General features: G+C 39.3%; 2 protein-coding genes across 3 annotated transcripts; both read right to left on the reverse strand.

The window, feature by feature from the left end:
* Positions 1 to 638: 638 nt before the first annotated feature.
* LOC311273317 (major histocompatibility complex class I-related gene protein-like) lies at positions 639 to 6,572 on the reverse strand. Of its 2 annotated transcripts, XM_084380313.1 has the most exons (7): positions 5,639 to 6,572; positions 4,035 to 4,304; positions 3,007 to 3,285; positions 2,514 to 2,816; positions 2,315 to 2,416; positions 2,060 to 2,077; positions 639 to 1,894 (listed from the first exon to the last, which is right to left on the reverse strand). In XM_084380313.1, exons 1-7 carry the CDS (start codon positions 5,706 to 5,708, stop codon positions 1,845 to 1,847), a joined length of 1,092 nt encoding a protein of 363 aa, XP_084236439.1. In that variant the 5' UTR covers positions 5,709 to 6,572; the 3' UTR covers positions 639 to 1,844. The 2 variants fall into 2 exon arrangements, with proteins under 2 accessions (XP_084236439.1, XP_084236438.1); XM_084380312.1 differs by lacking the exon at positions 5,639 to 6,572 and having other exon boundaries at positions 4,035 to 4,699.
* Positions 6,573 to 9,150: 2,578 nt separating this feature from the next.
* Positions 9,151 to 15,820, reverse strand: LOC311273321 (major histocompatibility complex class I-related gene protein-like). The gene is made up of 7 exons (XM_084380323.1): positions 15,700 to 15,820; positions 14,312 to 14,581; positions 12,946 to 13,224; positions 12,337 to 12,639; positions 12,133 to 12,240; positions 11,879 to 11,896; positions 9,151 to 11,713 (listed from the first exon to the last, which is right to left on the reverse strand). Exons 1-7 carry the CDS (start codon positions 15,746 to 15,748, stop codon positions 11,664 to 11,666), a joined length of 1,077 nt encoding a protein of 358 aa, XP_084236449.1. The 5' UTR covers positions 15,749 to 15,820; the 3' UTR covers positions 9,151 to 11,663.
* Positions 15,821 to 18,741: the final 2,921 nt, after the last annotated feature.

Genomic DNA, 18,741 nt, shown 5'->3' on the forward strand with positions numbered 1-18,741 from the left:
AAACAAATGAGAACCAAAGTAACAGAAACCTGAGGCGTTCAAAGGCCTTCAAAACATAGGACATTTTGGTGTCATTCGCCGCATTAACCATACAAATATTAACAGCAATACATTTATAGGCCCACATCACAACACTTTACCAGCTGAAATAAATGTAATAAACCCATATAAACAGTATTATATAGTAACATTTAATCATTTTCTCTCAGGGTACCTCTGTGTTTAAGTCATTTCTATTATTGTTGTATGTTGCTTGTACATTTAATCTGTGTTAACCGTCAGCTCAAATCACTACTGTGAATAAACATGTTTCAACATGTATCTCACTCTGAGTCTCTCAGTCTCAGTTTGTTTCTCCTTCTTTCTAAACGTATCTTCTGACCTCCTCAGAGGTGAAGCGTTACAGGACATCAGTCAGTCAGCTTTTTAGTTGTCAGAAGGCTCCTTTAACAGAGATTCTGGCTCGCTGTTTAATCTCTAACTTCAGTGTTCATGCTAAGCTAAGCTAGCCTTGTCTGGGAGCTAACTCTGCTCAGAGTTAACATTGATATCAATCTCCTCATTCAAATCCTCTGTGTGAATACTGAATGTTCAGGTAATATATTGAAGTGTCGTCACAAATGAGCATTTGGTCCAAACTTTTTAAAATGTGAGGATTTTATTGAAAAGACAAACATCAGCACAAAAAGAAAGAACAACACATTTGAGTTTAACATTCATTCATGTTCATCACTGTAAAGGAATTTACATGTTTAGTCTCATAAGTTCATAGTTGTACATTTGTGGATATACATCTTCATCCTCTCTTCTCCCAGACATCTCACACAACATCTTGCCATTCCTCACCACCCTGATCAACTCCTCCCTCACTTCAGGCTTTATTCCAGCTACTTTCAAGACAGCTACAGTAAAGCCACTCCAAAAGAAACCCACCCTAGACTCAGCTGACATCCGAAACTACAGACCTGTATCTCTTCTTTCATTCCTAAAACCCTGGAACACGCAGTCTACAACCAACTGTCCTCCTATCTTTCACAAAACGACCCTCTTGACCCCAATCAGTCAGGCTTCAGGACTATTCACTCTACTGAGACGGCCCTCCTCACAGTGACCGAGTCCCTCCGTGCCGCCAGAGTCTCGTCCCACTCATCCGTCCTCATTCTCCCTGACTTATCTTCTGTGTCTGACACAGTCAACCACCAAATCCTCCTCTCCACTCTGGCTGAACTTGGCATCACTGACTCTGCTCTAACCTGGTTCACATCATACCTGACAAATCGCACCTTTCAGGTCATATGCAATGGCTCATTGTCCAAACCCTGCTTTCTGGAAACTGGTGTCCCTCAAGGCTCAGTACTAGGACCACTTCTGTTTTCACAATACACTAGATCACTAGGCTCTGTCATGGATTCTTTTACCACTGTTATGCAGACGACACCCAACTGTTCCTCTCTTTTCCCCCATCCTCGGACACCCACGTTGCAACGCATTTCAGTCTACCCAAATTCTCCCATGTGACCCCCCTCCTCAGTGACCTCCATTGGCTTCCTGTTGCAGCCTGCATCCGATTCAAGACGATGGTACTGGCCTTCAAGGCCGTCAACGGAACTGCATCCATCTACCTCTAAACACTGGTCAGACCACACGACCCAGCGCGATTCGACAGAAAATGGCAATCAATAGAACAACCGATCAGAGTCATAGAACATAGAACAGTCCCACCTTTTCAATAGGCTCTTTTTATATAACTGTACTTATAGTGCAAGAAGCCATCTTTTACTGTCTTTTAGTTCTGCAAAGCTAAATAAAGTGTCACCAGGAGAGTCACTGAGTGTGTTTGTCATTCAGGTCTCTGGATTCAGCTGCTCAGAGAGCTCTGTGATGTTGTCAGGAGCTGCAGGTCAGAAACAAACATCCCATATTGAACTTTTAGAAACAATAAATACAAGAAACAGCGTTGAAAAGGTTCATCTGCACAATAATGTGAAACATTTTTTAATCTAATACATGAAGTGTGAGTCAGTTCAGCTGAAATAGAACCAAAGTAAGTTTTACTTACAAGATGGAGGGCTAATGGCTGAAATCAAAACAAAAGACAAATCATTTCAGTCACAGTTGTAAATGCCAGATTATCTTTAGTCACTTTATTCCTCTCTTCTACTCACTTAAACTGAGTATCTGTTTATACTCAGTCTGTTTAGTGCTGACTGTATTTACTTTCTCTGATGCTTGTTTTAATTTTGCAACCTGAATTAAAAAAATCAACTCAAAGACTGAAATCAAAGTAGTGAAATCTTTCCTTTTTCTCTCTCACCTTTCTTCTTTTTGTAAACGATGAATCCAGCAGCACCGATGAGAATGAGAGCAACAACAACCACTGCAGCAGTGACGAGGACGGTCAGGTAAATGGGCTTCACTGTTAAATACAATAATAGTTTATTATTACTGTTTTTGTTTTTTCCAACATGACTTCCCATGCACTCCCCTTCAGCACACTCTGATCTCACTCTTACCCCAGTTGGTCCTGATCCGATCTTTCTCCAGTTTGGTGATGATGTCCTCCTTCACACCAGAGAGCTGAAACACACAGTCGTACCTCGTCCAGTCTTCAGGTGTGACTGATGAAAGGTTCAGGTCAACACTCATCTGGAAGGTTCCATCGTGGTTGGGGAGGATCTCTCCGTGGTCCACCTCCTCATGAAGCTCCTCTCCATCTTTCCTCCAGAAGAGTGCGGCTTTGTGAGGGTAGAAACCTGTAGCGTGGCAGCTGACTGGAGAGGAGGGAGTCTTCTGGAGGAGAGACACTGAGGGAAGCTCTGGAGAGAGTTAAGTGAAATTATTTCTACTTTGTTAGGACAACATTGAATCTTACAGCTACAGAAAATAAACAGAGAAAACAATGTAATGTCAGACTGACTGCAGTGATAACACAACAGCAGTTCAGTCTGAGCAGACTGTATGAACATGATTGTGTTCATTAAACTACATCAGGTCCTGTGATTCTACCTGTTCTCTGCAGAAAGCTCCTCCCAGAGGCCACATACTTCTTCAGCCACTGAGGGAATAGCACTGTGAGGTCATACTGAATGAATTTCATTCTAGCTTTGTCAGCATCCCATCTCAGTTTGGTGATGACAGCCTGTGGTTTTGGAGCGATCCATGTCTCTGTCTTCATGTCGAATGATATGAAGTCTTCTCCATCATAACCATACTGATAATAACCATTAACCTCTCCAGTCTCATCATCCCACTCATAGCCATTCATCCTCTGTAAAATGTGGACACCTGAGACAGAGACAGAGAGAAAAACACCTCACCTCATCACTTTAAGGTTTAAGATGCCAACAATGAACAGTGATGCAGCGTCCCTGGTTTGAGTCCAAACTATTATAGAGAGGACTAACACAAGCACAGTTTTCTCTAGTTGTGTAGTATAATAGTTATATTCTGTGAGTTAAAAAAAGTCAAGTCGAGCGTCAGTTGTGTGAGGCTTTGACTGGTGAAGAGATTCACCTACCTGTGTGCAGGGAAGGAGTTTAGTAAGGGGAGGACATATATGCTGGGCGTGTCCTGTATGTTTCTCTGTGTGAGACCATGCTGCCACATGTTAGTTTGTCTGAATTTATTCTGTCAACATGTTCCTGATACGTTGTTGTTGTGTCCTTTAAGTTATGTGTACATGCATCCAGATGACGTATTGTTTATATCTTTTAAGTGATGTTTAACTGCAGCCAGTATTTATAATGTGTATCTGCATTCCCAACTCAATAAATGATTTAAAGGTTCTTGGATCCTCGTGTTTCAATGTGCACACCAATCAGATGTTCTGTGGTCCAGTCATCCCCTGAAGCAGTATTAGTCAGTAAAGTATTCAGTCTTTTTCACTGTGCCTGATGAAAACTTTCTTTCAGCCCAGGGAGGCTGATAACATCAATTCCAAATATTTCTGATACAAATCTTACTAAATTATTTTTATAAATATAAAGAACAGTTCATAAAGTAAAAGGTGAAATATAACATCGTACATACTGTACCTCCACTTTGGTTGAAGCGCTGTTTCAAAATATTGATTTCATCTTTGAAATAACTTGGCTCCCCCCCAAAACATGTACTTTTGTACTGCTCCAACTGTGCCGGATCATCTTCCAATATTCTTTTCACCCAGTCGTGTTTTAATTCGATTATCTTTTTGCTGCTGTCACAGTAGCCCAACAGATTTCCATCAACCACTGCAGCTGCAACAAACTCTGGGAAGTCTGGGAGTCCAGAAGTTGCAGTGTTGATATACTTCAGGGAGTGTTTCACTGCAGGACAGAAGAGGTTCATACATTCAGTATAAATACACATCATCATCACGCTCATCATAAATATGATGTCATGGTAACACTTAAGGTTATGGCCTGCCATCTACACAATGAATCTTCTTATCTAACTTATCTATTACCTATTCTATCATTACAGGGTTCAGTACGGCCCACCAACTACTGAGAAGCATTTTGGTGTTTGGACAGACTTTAAAGAGAAGTTACACTCAAAGTACTTTAAACTATCGGGTACCCCTTCTAATATGAACGTGAGCATCCTTTATGGCTGCAATATATTGCTATTATACCGTTACTATGATAAGAGACTGCATGTCATCTTAGATTGTGGATATTGTTATATCATGATATAAGTGTTGTCTTTTCCTGGTTTTAAAGGCGACATTACTTGATGTAATTTTCTGAACTTACCAGACTGTTCTACTTGTTCTAATACTTGGCTTCACCCACGTCGTCATTATATCCACATTACTGCCTATTATTGATCAGAAATAACTACTACAACAGCTGTTTTGGATAAATAGGCTTTTGCATGATTTTGGTGATTTTTTATTGGTATTAATCATTAAAAACTTCCAATATTAATCAATAGCTTCACAGTTATGTATTGAGAGCGTGGGTCTCAGCAAAATCACCACACACATCAAGGGTCTCCTCATGGTCATACTACACCAGCGGTTTTGGAAAAATGTGCCTTTTTAAAAAAATAATTAATTGATTAATATTGGTAGCTATTATCTAATGATTAATACCAATAAAAAAAAATCGGGGTTTTGCTCCTTGTGGCTCGTAGTCTCTGCTGTTACGGTGGGATAGAGGCATCATTTGTGTTTCGCTTCAGATTTATTGATCCCGGAAGTTCGAATCTGTGAATATCTTTCCAACTTAAATTAACTCTGCCAGTTTACATGGAGTTTGACTTTGATAATTATAGAAACATATGATGACGTAATTCGTTTTTACCCTGCTGAAAGAGCGAGGAAGCCGGAGGGGGAACGAGAGTGACGGAGAGAAAGTGAAAGTAAAATAAAGAGTGTCTTAGTCTCTGTGACATATTCTACATATAGATATTAAAACTGTAGTAAAATGCTGGTTTGATGTCTGAAGTCCTCTGTCTCTTATGTTTTACCCCACACTTACAACATACAGCCTCCAGTGACAAGTTCATTTTCATATTATCTGAACCCTGAGCTGGGCAGACTCGTTGATCTGAAATATAAAGATGGCAGCCTGCGTCTTCAGGTCACTAGTTTACTGGTGAACTGTCCTGTTTCATAAACTGCTTTCAGGAAGTAATTCAAGGAAAGTTATCTTACCTGAAGATGCAAAGTGGCTCGACAGAAGCAAGAGAATGAAGATCTTCATGTTTCTGATGAGAAGTTTCATCCACTTAACAGCTGAGTTGAGTCAGTGGAGTGTGTTACGTGTGCCTCTGTTGTGTGTGTTCTGCTCTCCCCCTCTCTCTCCCTGATTTTTATTACCCCCTCCTCCCTCTCTACCTGAGTGTGATCAGTGATTGACTGGAGTGGGGGAGGTGATAAGAGGGCAGGGACAGGTGAGCATGGAGACACACACACACGAGCAGCAGCAGCGTGTTTTCTCCTCTCCTCAAACAGGTTGGTTTCTCAACCACCATGCATGTTTAGGTGCTGGGGATTTGTTATTTTAGTTTATTGTGTTAGTTTGGGCTGGAGGTTACCGGTGGTTCAGTTATTCTCTTTCTTTGTTTTACGGTTAGGTTTCCATCTAGGTAGTTTAGGAGGAGACGCGGGGAACCACGGCCCACTGCGTGGTCAGTCCAGCATCTATCCATTTTTCGTTCCTTTTGGCTGAGATCTTCAGCCCCTTTTGTTAGTTCCTGGTTTGTCTTTTGGGAATAATTGAATGATTTAATAAAACCTCTGAGTAAACTGTTAACCTTGTGTCTGGTGTCGTTTATATGTTGCATCCTCCAACCCCTTTTTGAGCTTTAATTTGACTTCTATAAACGGAGGCTGTAACAGAGTGAATGAATGGAGGAAGTGTTTTCTATTTGGATAACACGCCTCCTTCCTTCCCTCACTGTGTCTTTAGCTCCCCCCAGCGGGGATGAGAGGTTTATACAGGGGTAAAACTTCTTCAGAAGGTTTTCCTGTGGTCTTTGGTCTTTGTGAACTCAAAATAAATTGAAGTTCTTGTACTCAAATAATGTAGTTTCCGATATGAGCTAGTGATGGGCTGTAATCATGTTAATGTTTGAATGCTCTGCTATGTTTTAATGGTGTCTGTCTGCTGTTTGGTGCAGAGCAGGTAGTGTACAGTGTTTTGTTGAATATTGTTTTTTTTAGATTTTTATTAGCTGAAGAAAGCTGTTATTTCTCTGTGAGCTTCTCTCTACAACGGACACATTTCACATGATTTGATCCATCATTAATATAAAAGTACTGCGTAGTTCAGATTCACATACTAAACCTGAAACCAACACTGAGGAAATACTTAATACTAGTGGTGTTACTTAGACTAATGAAAGTCATGACACAGTTTGCTAAAATTAATTCTGATTGTTTATTGACTGAATGAGTGTGGGAGGAAACCGGACCACCTGGAGAAAACCCACGCAGACACGGGGAGAACGAGCAACTTCACACGGACAGAAAGAGGGCTGAAAAAACCCAGAACCCTCTGCTGCGAAGCCACAGTGTTAACCTTAACCCCTGAGCCACCGTGCTGCTCTCTGAAGATCTATGTGGGTTTTCATAGCACAACTCCCCAGAGGCTCAGAACATCCTGCTAAAGAAACCCTACACAGAACTTCACTTTACACATCCCTAATCCTCATCAGCGCAGGTAACACTGCAGCTGAAGGTCTTCATCCATGAGAAGATGAGTCGGAAGCAATTCTTATTCTTTGCTTCACATTGGTGACTTTATTATGTTATACAGTAAAACAAGCCCATCGTCCCCACATGAGGACATCTTTTTTTCCTTCTAAATCTACTTCCTGTTCAAAGAAAACATTAAAACACCTTTAATGTGAAAAATACCATTAGACTTTATTAATGCAAGAGCAACAGGCAATATGCAGAACAGTAATGAATGAAATGAGATTATTATAACCACAAGGAGAACTTAGTAAATACAAGGACAAAACCCAATAACATAAATATCAGTTGTAAGAAATAAATACATTAATGACAATTTAGTCTTGAAACAGTAAAACAGTAATTAAAACCCAGAAAGTACAAAAGAACAATAACAAGTGATGTCATATATGTTAAGAAGCAACATTTTAAAAACAGACAGCAGGTGAACAATGTCTCCACACAGCAAACGTTACTATTAAGTACTGAACTTCCCTTTTAGCTCTACAGTTTTAGGGATTACATTCACCCTCATGTACCAGCAACATGTCATAGTTACTCTAAAAATGTAAAGTATAAAAGTATTTATTTTTTAAACATATTTTGAAGTAAACATGGTGCTGGTGGCTTGTCTAGACGGACAAACCCAAAAATAGCTCCACAACTATGAGGTCAATATACATGATCTTGGTCTCAGTGGATAGTTAAGAGCTCAGAGAATGTATCCCCATGTACATTTTTATCACCACCTATAACTTAATCTAGATCAGACAGTAGATAACACCATGATAGCGATGATCCTGTGCACAGAGATGCCACTGAAATCATTCAGCAGCTCCTCGACTACAACTGAACCAAAGTAGATAGAAATACCACAGAGCATATATATTTTACAAAGGTTTCAGTTTGGACAGAACCAGTCAAACTTGGATTCCTTAAAGTGCCCAGTGTGTGTGAAATATTTCTTTTATCTGCCTGAAAGGGAATCAGGCTATACAATACAATTGTCACGGCCCTGTTTGTAATACTGTATATAATACCACTAAACAGCCGTTAGATGGCAGCAAAAGACATGTATGAAATAGAGGCTGAGAGTTTCACAGCTGCCCGACCCAAAGCACTGGTATCTGATGACCTGGGAGACTCAGCAATCAACTATGTTTCTCCAGAATCACATACTGCATGTTTGAAGTGGGCAGAGCTCTAATGGGGAAAAAACATGTGATTATATGTATTTTCTCTTTTTACCCTTCAGGTGTTACCTCTGTATATGTGATTTCATTATTGTTGAATGTTGCTCGTACATTTAATGTTTTTTTACTCCCAATCTAAATCACTACTGTGAATGAACATGTTTCATCATGTATTTCACTTTGAGTCTCTCAGTTTTCTACTTCATCATTTGTTTCACTTTCTTTCTAAACTGATCCTCTGACCACCTCAGACGTAAAGATTTGCTCTTTTGTGCTGAGGGCTTCTGAGTGTAAGTGAAAGTAAAAGTGTATACAACGCTGTGATCCGACCCTCTCACTGAAGTTACATTGTGCAGAAACAAGCGACAGAGACACCGTTCACCCTGTTACAAGACACTGTACCATCACAATGATTTTGAAGCTGAAAAAGTTACATAATGTTGCTTAAACTGTCAGAAGGCTCCTTTAACAGAGATACTGGCTCGCTGTCTAATCTCTAACTTCAGTGTCCATGCTAAGCTAAGCTAACCTTGTCTGGGAGCTAACTCTGCTCAGAGTGAACATTGATATCAATCTTCTTATTCAAATCCTCTGTGAGAATACTGAATGTTCAGGTAATATAATTATTGCAACTACAGTCACAAATGAGCATGTGGACGTAGAAAAACAGCCAAACTTTTTAACTTTGAGGATTTTATTGAAAAGACAAACTTCAGCACAAAAAGAAAAAAACAATGCATTTGACTTTGACATTCATTCATGTTCATCAATGTGAAGGAATCAGGTATATTTAGATAGTTTTAGTTTTATTTATTTTGCACAGTTAAAAAGAAAAAAATACGCAAAGAATGACAAAGAATACAATTAACATACAGTGCAGGGAGAGGCAGAAAACCCAGTGGGCTTATTTGAAGCCCCAACCTAAATAATGTTAAAGGTTAATATAATGTTATAAGGAAAAACAAAATTAACATACAAAAAATCATATATATATATATATAAAAGTGATAACAAGCTAATAGTAACAAATTATATATAATAACAACATAATAATAACATCAATGTAAAAGCAGAGAATGTGACCGGTAATGTGTATGAGTGTGTGTGTGTGTGTGTGTGTGTGTGTGTGTGTCCGTGAGGGGAATATTGGTTTATACATCTAATTGATTAATTCCTAGAGCATGTGTGAATCAAAATAAAACATGGACACATGGACAACAATACATGAAAAAAAGCAATTACAAAACAACCGTTAAATTATCTTTTAAGTTTCTTTTGTAGCACTTTATAGAGGAACAGTTTTTTGCCAGATGGGAAAAGCCATTCCATAATTTGGTACCCCTAAATCTTATTGAAAACTGACCTCTGCAAGTAAGAAATTTAGGAGGATGAAGATCTGAAGATTGACGAGTTGAATAAGAATGGACCTGTGAATTTGCTTTGAAGTAAATCTTGAAATGCTCAGGAATATTCCCTTCACTTGAATGTATCTTATGAATAAAAACACATATTTGAGAAATATTAATATCGTAAATAGTAAGAATTTGTAGTTTTTGAACTAGAGGAGCAGATGAGATGTGTGACTCTGATTGAGTTGCAATTCTAACAAAACATTTCTGGAGGACCAAGATTTTGTAGAGAGTAGTAGGAAAAGTATTCGCCCAAACTATATTACAATATGACAGATAGGGATAAATTAAACTGTAATAAAGAGTAAGGAGACAGTTTGTGGTGACAAGATGACTGACCCTCCTTATTATACCAATAGATTTAATTATTTTTCTGCTAACCCAGTCAGTTTGTTCTCTCTCACTCAAACCTTCATCAACAATAATTCCCAGGAATCTTGTAGATGACACTTGAGGCATCTCAACAGACTCAATTGTAAGTTTACTGTACAGAGATACATCCCCCACTCTGCTCACCCAGGAGGTACAGTCACCCTGAGGTCATGCTCGGGGTCAAAGGCTTCTGTGTGTGCAGAGGGTCCTTTTCCTCTCCCTACACCAGATCTTGTTGGTAGTGGAAGAAACGGTTGTATTAAGCAGCTGGGCAGATAAGGTGCTGTCTCCCAAACAGGTCACATTCTGTTCCTCCAACATCCAACCTTCACTATATCTCATAAGAGAGACGCACTGGCTCTGTGATAGATCAAACTCCATATTCTCCCATCAATAACAACATGACTCAGGTAAGCACATTTCCACAGAGTATTCTGTGGCAGGTTAAATAATCACAGACAGGGAATCTCCTGAATCTCCTTCCTCACCTGGGTTAATCAGATTAATGAAAATTCATCAACAATCAATACACAGTAAAATGTACCAACAGTTGGTTGCACAGTATTCATGTTAAATGATGTTTCGACCCGTCATTGAACTGCAGTGGGTATCAGACTGGTCCACTACAAATCTACTGAGCCCTCTGACAGGAGACACTATTCTCTAACCCTGACCTAAACATCTTTAAGCTGCCTTTAAATCCTTCACTCAGCCAAACAAACAAACAACAAACAAACAGCAGAAACTCTGCTGATGACCCGGCCTTATAAACTACATTGCCTGGCCAAACTGGTTTCATTGGCAACTTCACATGAATCCCATGGCACACTGAGCAGTCCAACCGCCATCACTGCTGTCTGGTTCAAGTAGTCTTACCATAGATAACAACAAAGTGGAGAAAAAAAGTTTTTAAAAAGTGCATGTTTTAAAACAAATTCAGACACAGGGAACGTAAAAGTCCGGCCCCTTAACACTTCATTTCTTTTTCAAATCCAACCCTTCTGAAAAAGTAGTTGAAGAGGCCCGATGCAGCCTTGTCTGATCACTTCATATGGGTCGAATGAAACGGTTGGATGGGCACCTCTTTTTAGCTTAAGTTGTTCATTAACAACTCCTTAAAACAAACTATTTGTAACAGAAACACAGAAACGGTTCAGTTCTTCCATTTACTCTACGCAGACAACTGACAGCACACCAACAAATCAGGTGTTAGAAGTCCCAAACCAAACTATCTTACATTACTGTCTCTTCACATGGTGAGGTGTAGCGCTTTGCTAACTCTCTTACTTAATGATAATTAGAGCTGCATCATCTGACATCACCTCAGCTGTACATCATTAGAGGACAAAAGCGACAATCAATAAAACAACCAATCAGAGTCATAGAACATAGAACAGTCCCACCTTTTCAATCAGTCCTTTTTTATATGTTACTTCATTTTAATTCTCATTAACTTCTTTTACTTTCTTTCAGCTCCGCAAAGCTAAATAAAGTGACACCAGGAGAGTCACTGAGTGTGTTTGTCATTCAGGTCTCTGGATTCAGCTGCTCAGAGAGCTCTGTGCTGTTGTCAGGAGCTGCAGGTCAGAAACAAACATCCCATATTGAACTTTTAGAAACAATTAATACAGGAAACAGTGTTGAAAAGGTTCATCTGCACAATAATGTGAAACATTTTTTAATCTAAAACATGAAGTGTGAGTCAGATCAGCTGAAATAGAACCAAAGTAAGTTTTACTTACAAGATGGAGGGCTAATGGCTGAAATCAAAACAAAAGACAAATCATTTCAGTCACAGTTGTAAATGCCAGATTATCTTTAGTCACTTTATTCCTCTCTTCTACTCACTCAAACTGAGTATCTGTTTATACTCAGTCTGTTTAGTGCTGACTGTATTTACTTTCTCTGATGCTTGTTTTAATTTTGCAACCTGAATAAAAAAATCAACTCAAAGACTGAAATCAAAGTAGTGAAATCTTTCCTTTTTCTCTCTCACCTTTCTTCTTTTTGTAAACCATGAATCCAGCAGCACCGATGAGAATGAGAGCAACAACCACTACAACCACTGCAGCAGTGACGAGGACGGTCATGTCACTGGGCTTCACTGTTGAATACAATAATATTTATTGTTAATGTTTTTGTTTTTTCCAAGATCAATTCCCATGCACTCCCCTTCAGCACCCTCTGATCTCACTCTTACCCCAGTTGGTCCTGATCCGATCTTTCTCCAGTCTGGTGATGATGTCCTCCTTCACATCAGAGAACTGAAACACACAGTCGTACCTCGTCCAGTCTTCAGGTGTGACTGATGAAAGGTTCATGTCAACACTCATCTGGAAGGTTCCATCATGGTTGGGGAGGATCTCTCCGTGGTCCACCTCCTCATGAAGCTCCTCTTCATCTTTCCTCCAGAAGAGTGCGGCTTTGTGAGGGTAGAAACCTGTAGCGTGGCAGCTGACTGGAGAGGAGGGAGTCTTCTGGAGGAGAGACACTGAGGGAAGCTCTGGAGAGAGTTCAATGAAACTATTTCTAGTTTGAAACACTGAGATAGCAAACTTACTTAACTCATGCTAAGTGTACACTGGCTATCACAGTCTGAGCATCGATGGAAAGAAAATTTCAGAACATCCAAAATGTCAGTGTGTACTGATTGGTTAGGACAACATTGAATCTTACAGCTACAGAAAATAAACAGAGAAAACAATGTAATGTCAGACTGACTGCAGTGATAACACAACAGCAGTTCAGTCTGAGCAACTGTATGAACATGATTGTGTCCATTAAACTACATCAGGTCATGTGATTCTACCTGTTCTCAGCAGAAAGCTCCTCCCATAGGCCACACACTTCTTCAGCCTCTCAGGGAAAATCACTGTGAGGTAATTCTGAATAAATTTCATTCTGGCTTTGTCAGCATCCCATTTCAGTTTGGTGATGACAGCCTGTGGTTTTAGAGCGATCCATGTCTCTGTCTTCATGTCGATTGATAGGAAGTGTTCTCCATCATAACCATACTGACTAAAACCAACAACCTCTCCGGTCTCATCATCCCACTCACAGCCACTCACCCTCTGTAACATGTGGACACCTGAGACAGAGACAGAGAGAGAAACACCTCACCTCATCACTTTAAGGTTTAAGATGCCAACAATGAACAGTGATGCAGCGTCCCTGGTTTGAGTCCAAACTATTATAGAGAGGACCAACACAAACACAGTTTTCTCTAGTTGTGTAGTATAATAGTTATATTCTGTGAGTTAAAAAATGTCAGGTCGAGCGTCAGTTGTGTGAGGCTTTGACTGGTGAAGAGATTCACCTACCTGTGTGCAGGGAAGGAGTTTAGTAAGGGGAGGACATATATGCTGGGTGTGTCCTGTATGTTTCTCTGTGTGAGACCATGCTGCCACATGTTAGTTTGTTTGAACTTATTCTGACAACATGTTCCTGATACGTTGTTGTTGTGTCCTTTAAGTTATGTGTACATGCATCCAGATGACGTATTGTTTATATCTTTTAAGTGATGTTTAAATGCAGCCAGTATTTATAATGTGTATCTGCCTTCCCACCAGACCGTGGTGTATTATCTGGAGTTGTTTGATTCCTACTTCCTCTCCTGTGAGAAGCTTAACCCTGTAAATATGGCTCACGGCGTATATTTAGATTTACAGTCATTGTGTATTGTTATTATGGATTTACTTTTTGTTTTGAATAACAGAATCACAGTGAAGGATTACAGAAGACTCATCCTTCATGGATACATTAATAATGTAAGCTACCTTTGTTCTCATGCACTTTTTGTGTTACTTAGTTTTGGCATGTACTCACATATATTGATCTATATTTGCTGTTGTACAGAAATCATCCATCCTGTCATTCATCCATCCATCTGATGGAGCATTCCCAACTCAATAAATGATTTAAAGGTTCTTGGATCCTCGTGTTTCAATGTGCACACCAATCAGATGTTCTGTGGTCCAGTCATCCCCTGAAGCAGTATTAGTCAGTAAAGTATTCAGTCTTTTTCACTGTGCATGATGAAAACTTTCTTTCAGCCCAGGGAGGCTGATAACATCAATTCCAAATATTTCTGATACAAATCTTACTAAATTATTTTTATAATTATAAAGAACAGTTCATGAAGTAAAAGGTGAAATATAACATCGTACATACTGTACCTCCACTTTGGTTCAAGCGCTGTTTCAAACTATTGATTGTGGCTTTGAAAAAAGGTGGGCTCGACTCAAAACATGTTCTTTTGTACAGCTCCAAGTGGTCCGGATCATTTTCCAATACTTTTTTCACCCAGTCGTGTTTTAATTCGATTATCTTTTTGCTGCCATCGCAGTAAGCCACCAGATTATCATCAACCACTGCAGCTGCAACAAACTCCGGGAAGTCTGGGAGTCCAGAAGTTGCAGTGTTGATATAGTTCAGGGAGTGTTTCACTGCAGGACAGAAGAGGTTCATACATTCAGTATAAATACACACATCATCATCACATTCATCATAAATATGATGTCATGGTAACACTTAAGGTTATGGCCTGCCATCTACAGCATGAATCTTCTTATCTAACTTATCTATTACCTATTCTATCATTACAGGGTTCAGTACGGCCCACCAACTACTGAGAAGCATTTTGGTGTTTGGACAGACTTTAAAGAGAAGTTACACTCAGAGTACTTTTAACTATCGGGTACCCCTTCTAATATGAACGTGAGCATCCTTTATGGCTGCAACATATTGATATTATACTGTTACTATGATAAGAGACTATATGTCATCTTAGATGCGGATATTGTTATATCATGATATAAGTGTTGTCTTTTCCTGGTTTTAAAGGCGACATTACATGATGTCATTTTCTGAACTTACCAGACTGTTCTACTTGTTCTAATACTTGTCTCCACCCACGTCTTCATTATATCCACATTACTGCTAATTATTGATCAGAAATCTCATTGTGTTTATTCTGTTAATTTTTCTAAAATATTGTTGCAATATTGATATCAAGGTATTTAGTTAAATATACCGTGATACTTCATTTTGTTATCCAGTCCTCGCATTAATGTGCTTCTGAGGACATTTTTAAATATCAAGATATATATTGTGTAATAAAATAGCCTAAAAATATCGTGGCCTTTTCTTGCTGTCACAGGACCCCGTGAGAAGTTCATCAACTTCTAGTGTTGTCACAAGCTCTGGGTGGTTTGGGATTACAGTTGATACAGTTATGAAATGCTTCAGTGAGTGTAGCACTGCAGGACAAACAAAGGAGCTTATAAATAACACTAATCATAAATGTGATGCTGAGTGAAAATATAAATATGATATGAAGTGTGTGTTTGCTGTGAAGGAACAAAATGCAAACGTTTTAAATGTAATGTGCAGGACAAACAGCCTCCATTCAGTATGAATACACACTCAGAAATATGATGAAATCAGTATGATTCAGTTAAAACAGTCTGATCAAGTTGAAACAGAAGTGAAACTAAACTTGGAGCAAAAGAGTCGAGTGGACTGTGAAGTTTAAAGAGTTTAAAGATTTAAAATGTGATCTTACCTGGTGATGAAACGTGATAGAAGAGAAGCAACAACAATAACGTCCTCATCTTGATTTGATGAAGACGAGTGAGTGAAGGACCGAGCTGGATCAACTGTTTCCTGTTATTTGTCCTCACAGAGGGAAGTGAGTGTGTTTCTGTCCTGAGAAGAAAAATAGTCCAGACCGCCTACAAGTGATCCAGTCCTCACCAACACCCCTCACATAAAGTAAAGTGTTAACAGTGTCATCAGCTTTTCCACTGAACTCCCTCACTTCCTTCCTTTTTCACATAACTATGGTGATTTAAAACAAAATACAGATCAAAATAGTTTCGATTCAGAGATTGAGTCTGACTAAGCCTGTCTATGACGTGAGGGACACTTGATGGTAAGACTTGCATTCATGCTGGAATCTTTAAAAAGTGAGTTAGTTATAAATCACCCTCATGAATGACCATCAACATCATTTAATATTTTGATAATGACAAACACTGGATTTCAAACATATCAGCCTTCAACATCACTTGATCCGACTCATATCTAATTGTTCCTCTTTGGTGTCCTGTGTGGAATGAATAGGTCGTATAACAAAGCTGCTGTTTGCACATCTGGGGCCTTTAATAATCATTTTTTTAACAGCTGTTTATTCAAAAATAGAGCTGCTGTAGTTTCACCATGTTGTCATTCTTGTCATAAATACACTGTTTTGAGATATTGGGGGAGGGTCCAAAGAAAAACATTAGTAATGCTGGATGGTCTCGCTTTCTTATCAGATGAGACGGTAGATTCACCCCCCTCCCCACCCCAATACATTCTGTACAGTCACTAATTCAGTTGAGTCTGAACTAGAGAGAGGCGGATGAAGCCTTATGGAGCTTTTGGGCTTCAAACGCTGCAGCATATTGACATCTGGTGGCTTGTAAAGATACAGCAGCCCTTTATGACTGGAGTCTAAGCACCACAACACCTCTTTGATTTGAACAGTCTGAGCAATAAAAGTCCAAGAAGCCTGTGTGTTATCATCAAACCTGTCATACTGTTGCATTACATGTAGATATTATTGTGCAATATGTTACAGTAAAATAATGAATACATGTCCAACAAGCCTGTGAAAAATCGCTGACACGAAATTTCTAATGTGTCTTGTTGGTGTAGCTGAGACCATTGTCACTGTTGGCTCATCATGTGTTCTGGCTTCGTCTTGAGTGACCAGTGCTCATTAGAACAAACGGATACACGTTTTTTACACAAAGAAAGAAACATGTTCATGTTTAACATTTGCCGAATGAACAAGTAGATTCAAATATTCAAGAATGTGTTGTATACAGCGTTTCACAAAATGTATACAGTTTTTCCCAACGCAACATGTTTCAAAACTGAGCTTTTTTAAAGGGAGTCCGGCGACTTTCTCCGCTTTCTTCTTTCTCTAAAGAAGTAACAGGCTTTTACAGCGATGATGACACTTTTTACAAGGAAAAAAACATCTTAATGTGTTGTACTTAATGCTGAATTTACAAGAAGGCACCAAGGATTTAAAATTTACTGCAGACGTTTCATAGTTTGTTAAGTTTCTCCTCGTGATGCAACAACTCTTAAATTCGCTAGTTTTGTAAGGGAGTCTGGCATGTTGCCGTTACTAGTGACTTCACTTCATTACTTGCTCCATGTCTTTCACCACACTTACACACAACACACACACACACACACCAGCCTGTGTAAAGTAGATCACAACAACAGCTTTTTAATTTTAATATGAAACGGTATGAGAGAGAGAGAGAGAGAGAGAGAAACCCCACAGATGTGTGACTTCACTGCTTTAACGGGAGCTGCCACATAACTCCAACCCTGTTTTATTCCATTGAGGTGAAAGTTCTCGTTCTTTCTAATATAATTGTTTATATTAATTGTAATATGTTTAGTCAAAATGTATTGATCTTTGTATTTGAGTCATTTTTTATTATTGTTGTATGTTGCTTGTATATTTAATTTGTGTTAACCGTCAGCTCAAATCACTACTGTGAATAAACATGTTTCAACATGTATCTCACTCTGAGTCTCTCAGTCTCAGTTTGTTTCTCCTTCTTTCTAAACGTATCTTATGACCTCGACAGAGGTGAAGCGTTACAGGACATCAGTCAATCAGCTTTTTAGTTGTCAGAAGGCTCCTTTAACAGAGATACTGGCTCGCTGTTTAATCTCTAACTTCAGTGTTCATGCTAAGCTGAGCTAACCTTGTCTGGGAGCTAACTCTGCTCAGAGTTATCATTGATATCAATCTCCTCATTCAAATCCTCTGTGAGAATACTGAATGCTCAGGTAATATATTGGAGTGTCGTCACAAATGAGCATGTGGACCAAACTTTTTAAAATGTGAGGATTTTATTGAAAAGACAAACATCAGCATAAAAAGAAAGAACAATACATTTGAGTTTAACTTTCATTCATGTTCATCAATGTAAAGGAATTTACATGTTTAGTCTCAAAAGTTCATAGTTGTAAATTTGTGGATATACATCTACATATACACCTCTCTCTTCTCCAAGACATCTCACACAACATCTTGCCATCACTCACCACCCTGATCAACTCCTCCCTCACTTCAGGCTTTATTCCAGCTCATTTCAAGACAGCTACAGTAAAGCCACTCCTAAAGAAACCCACCCTAGACTCAGCTGACATCCGAAACTACAGACCCGTATCTCTTCTTTCATTCCTCTCTAAAACCCTGGAACATGCAGTCTACAACCAACTGTCCTCCTATCTTTCACAAAACAACCTCCTTGACCCCAAGTACTCAGTACTCAGTACTAGGACCACTAGGACCACTTCTGTTTTCACTATACACTAGATCACTAGGCTCTGCAATCACATCACATGGATTCTCTTACCACTGTTATGCAGACGACACCCAACTGTTCGTCTCTTTTCCCCCATCCTCCGACACCCATTTTGCAAAGTGCATCTCGGAATATCTGGCAGACATCTCCGCTTGGACAACTGCACACCACCTCAAGCTCAACCTTCATTAAACTGAACTCCTCTTCATCCCTGGGAAAGACTG

Source organism: Pagrus pagrus, assembly GCF_965226575.1.
Source record: "Pagrus pagrus genome assembly, chromosome: 17".
NCBI lineage: Eukaryota > Metazoa > Chordata > Actinopteri > Spariformes > Sparidae > Pagrus > Pagrus pagrus.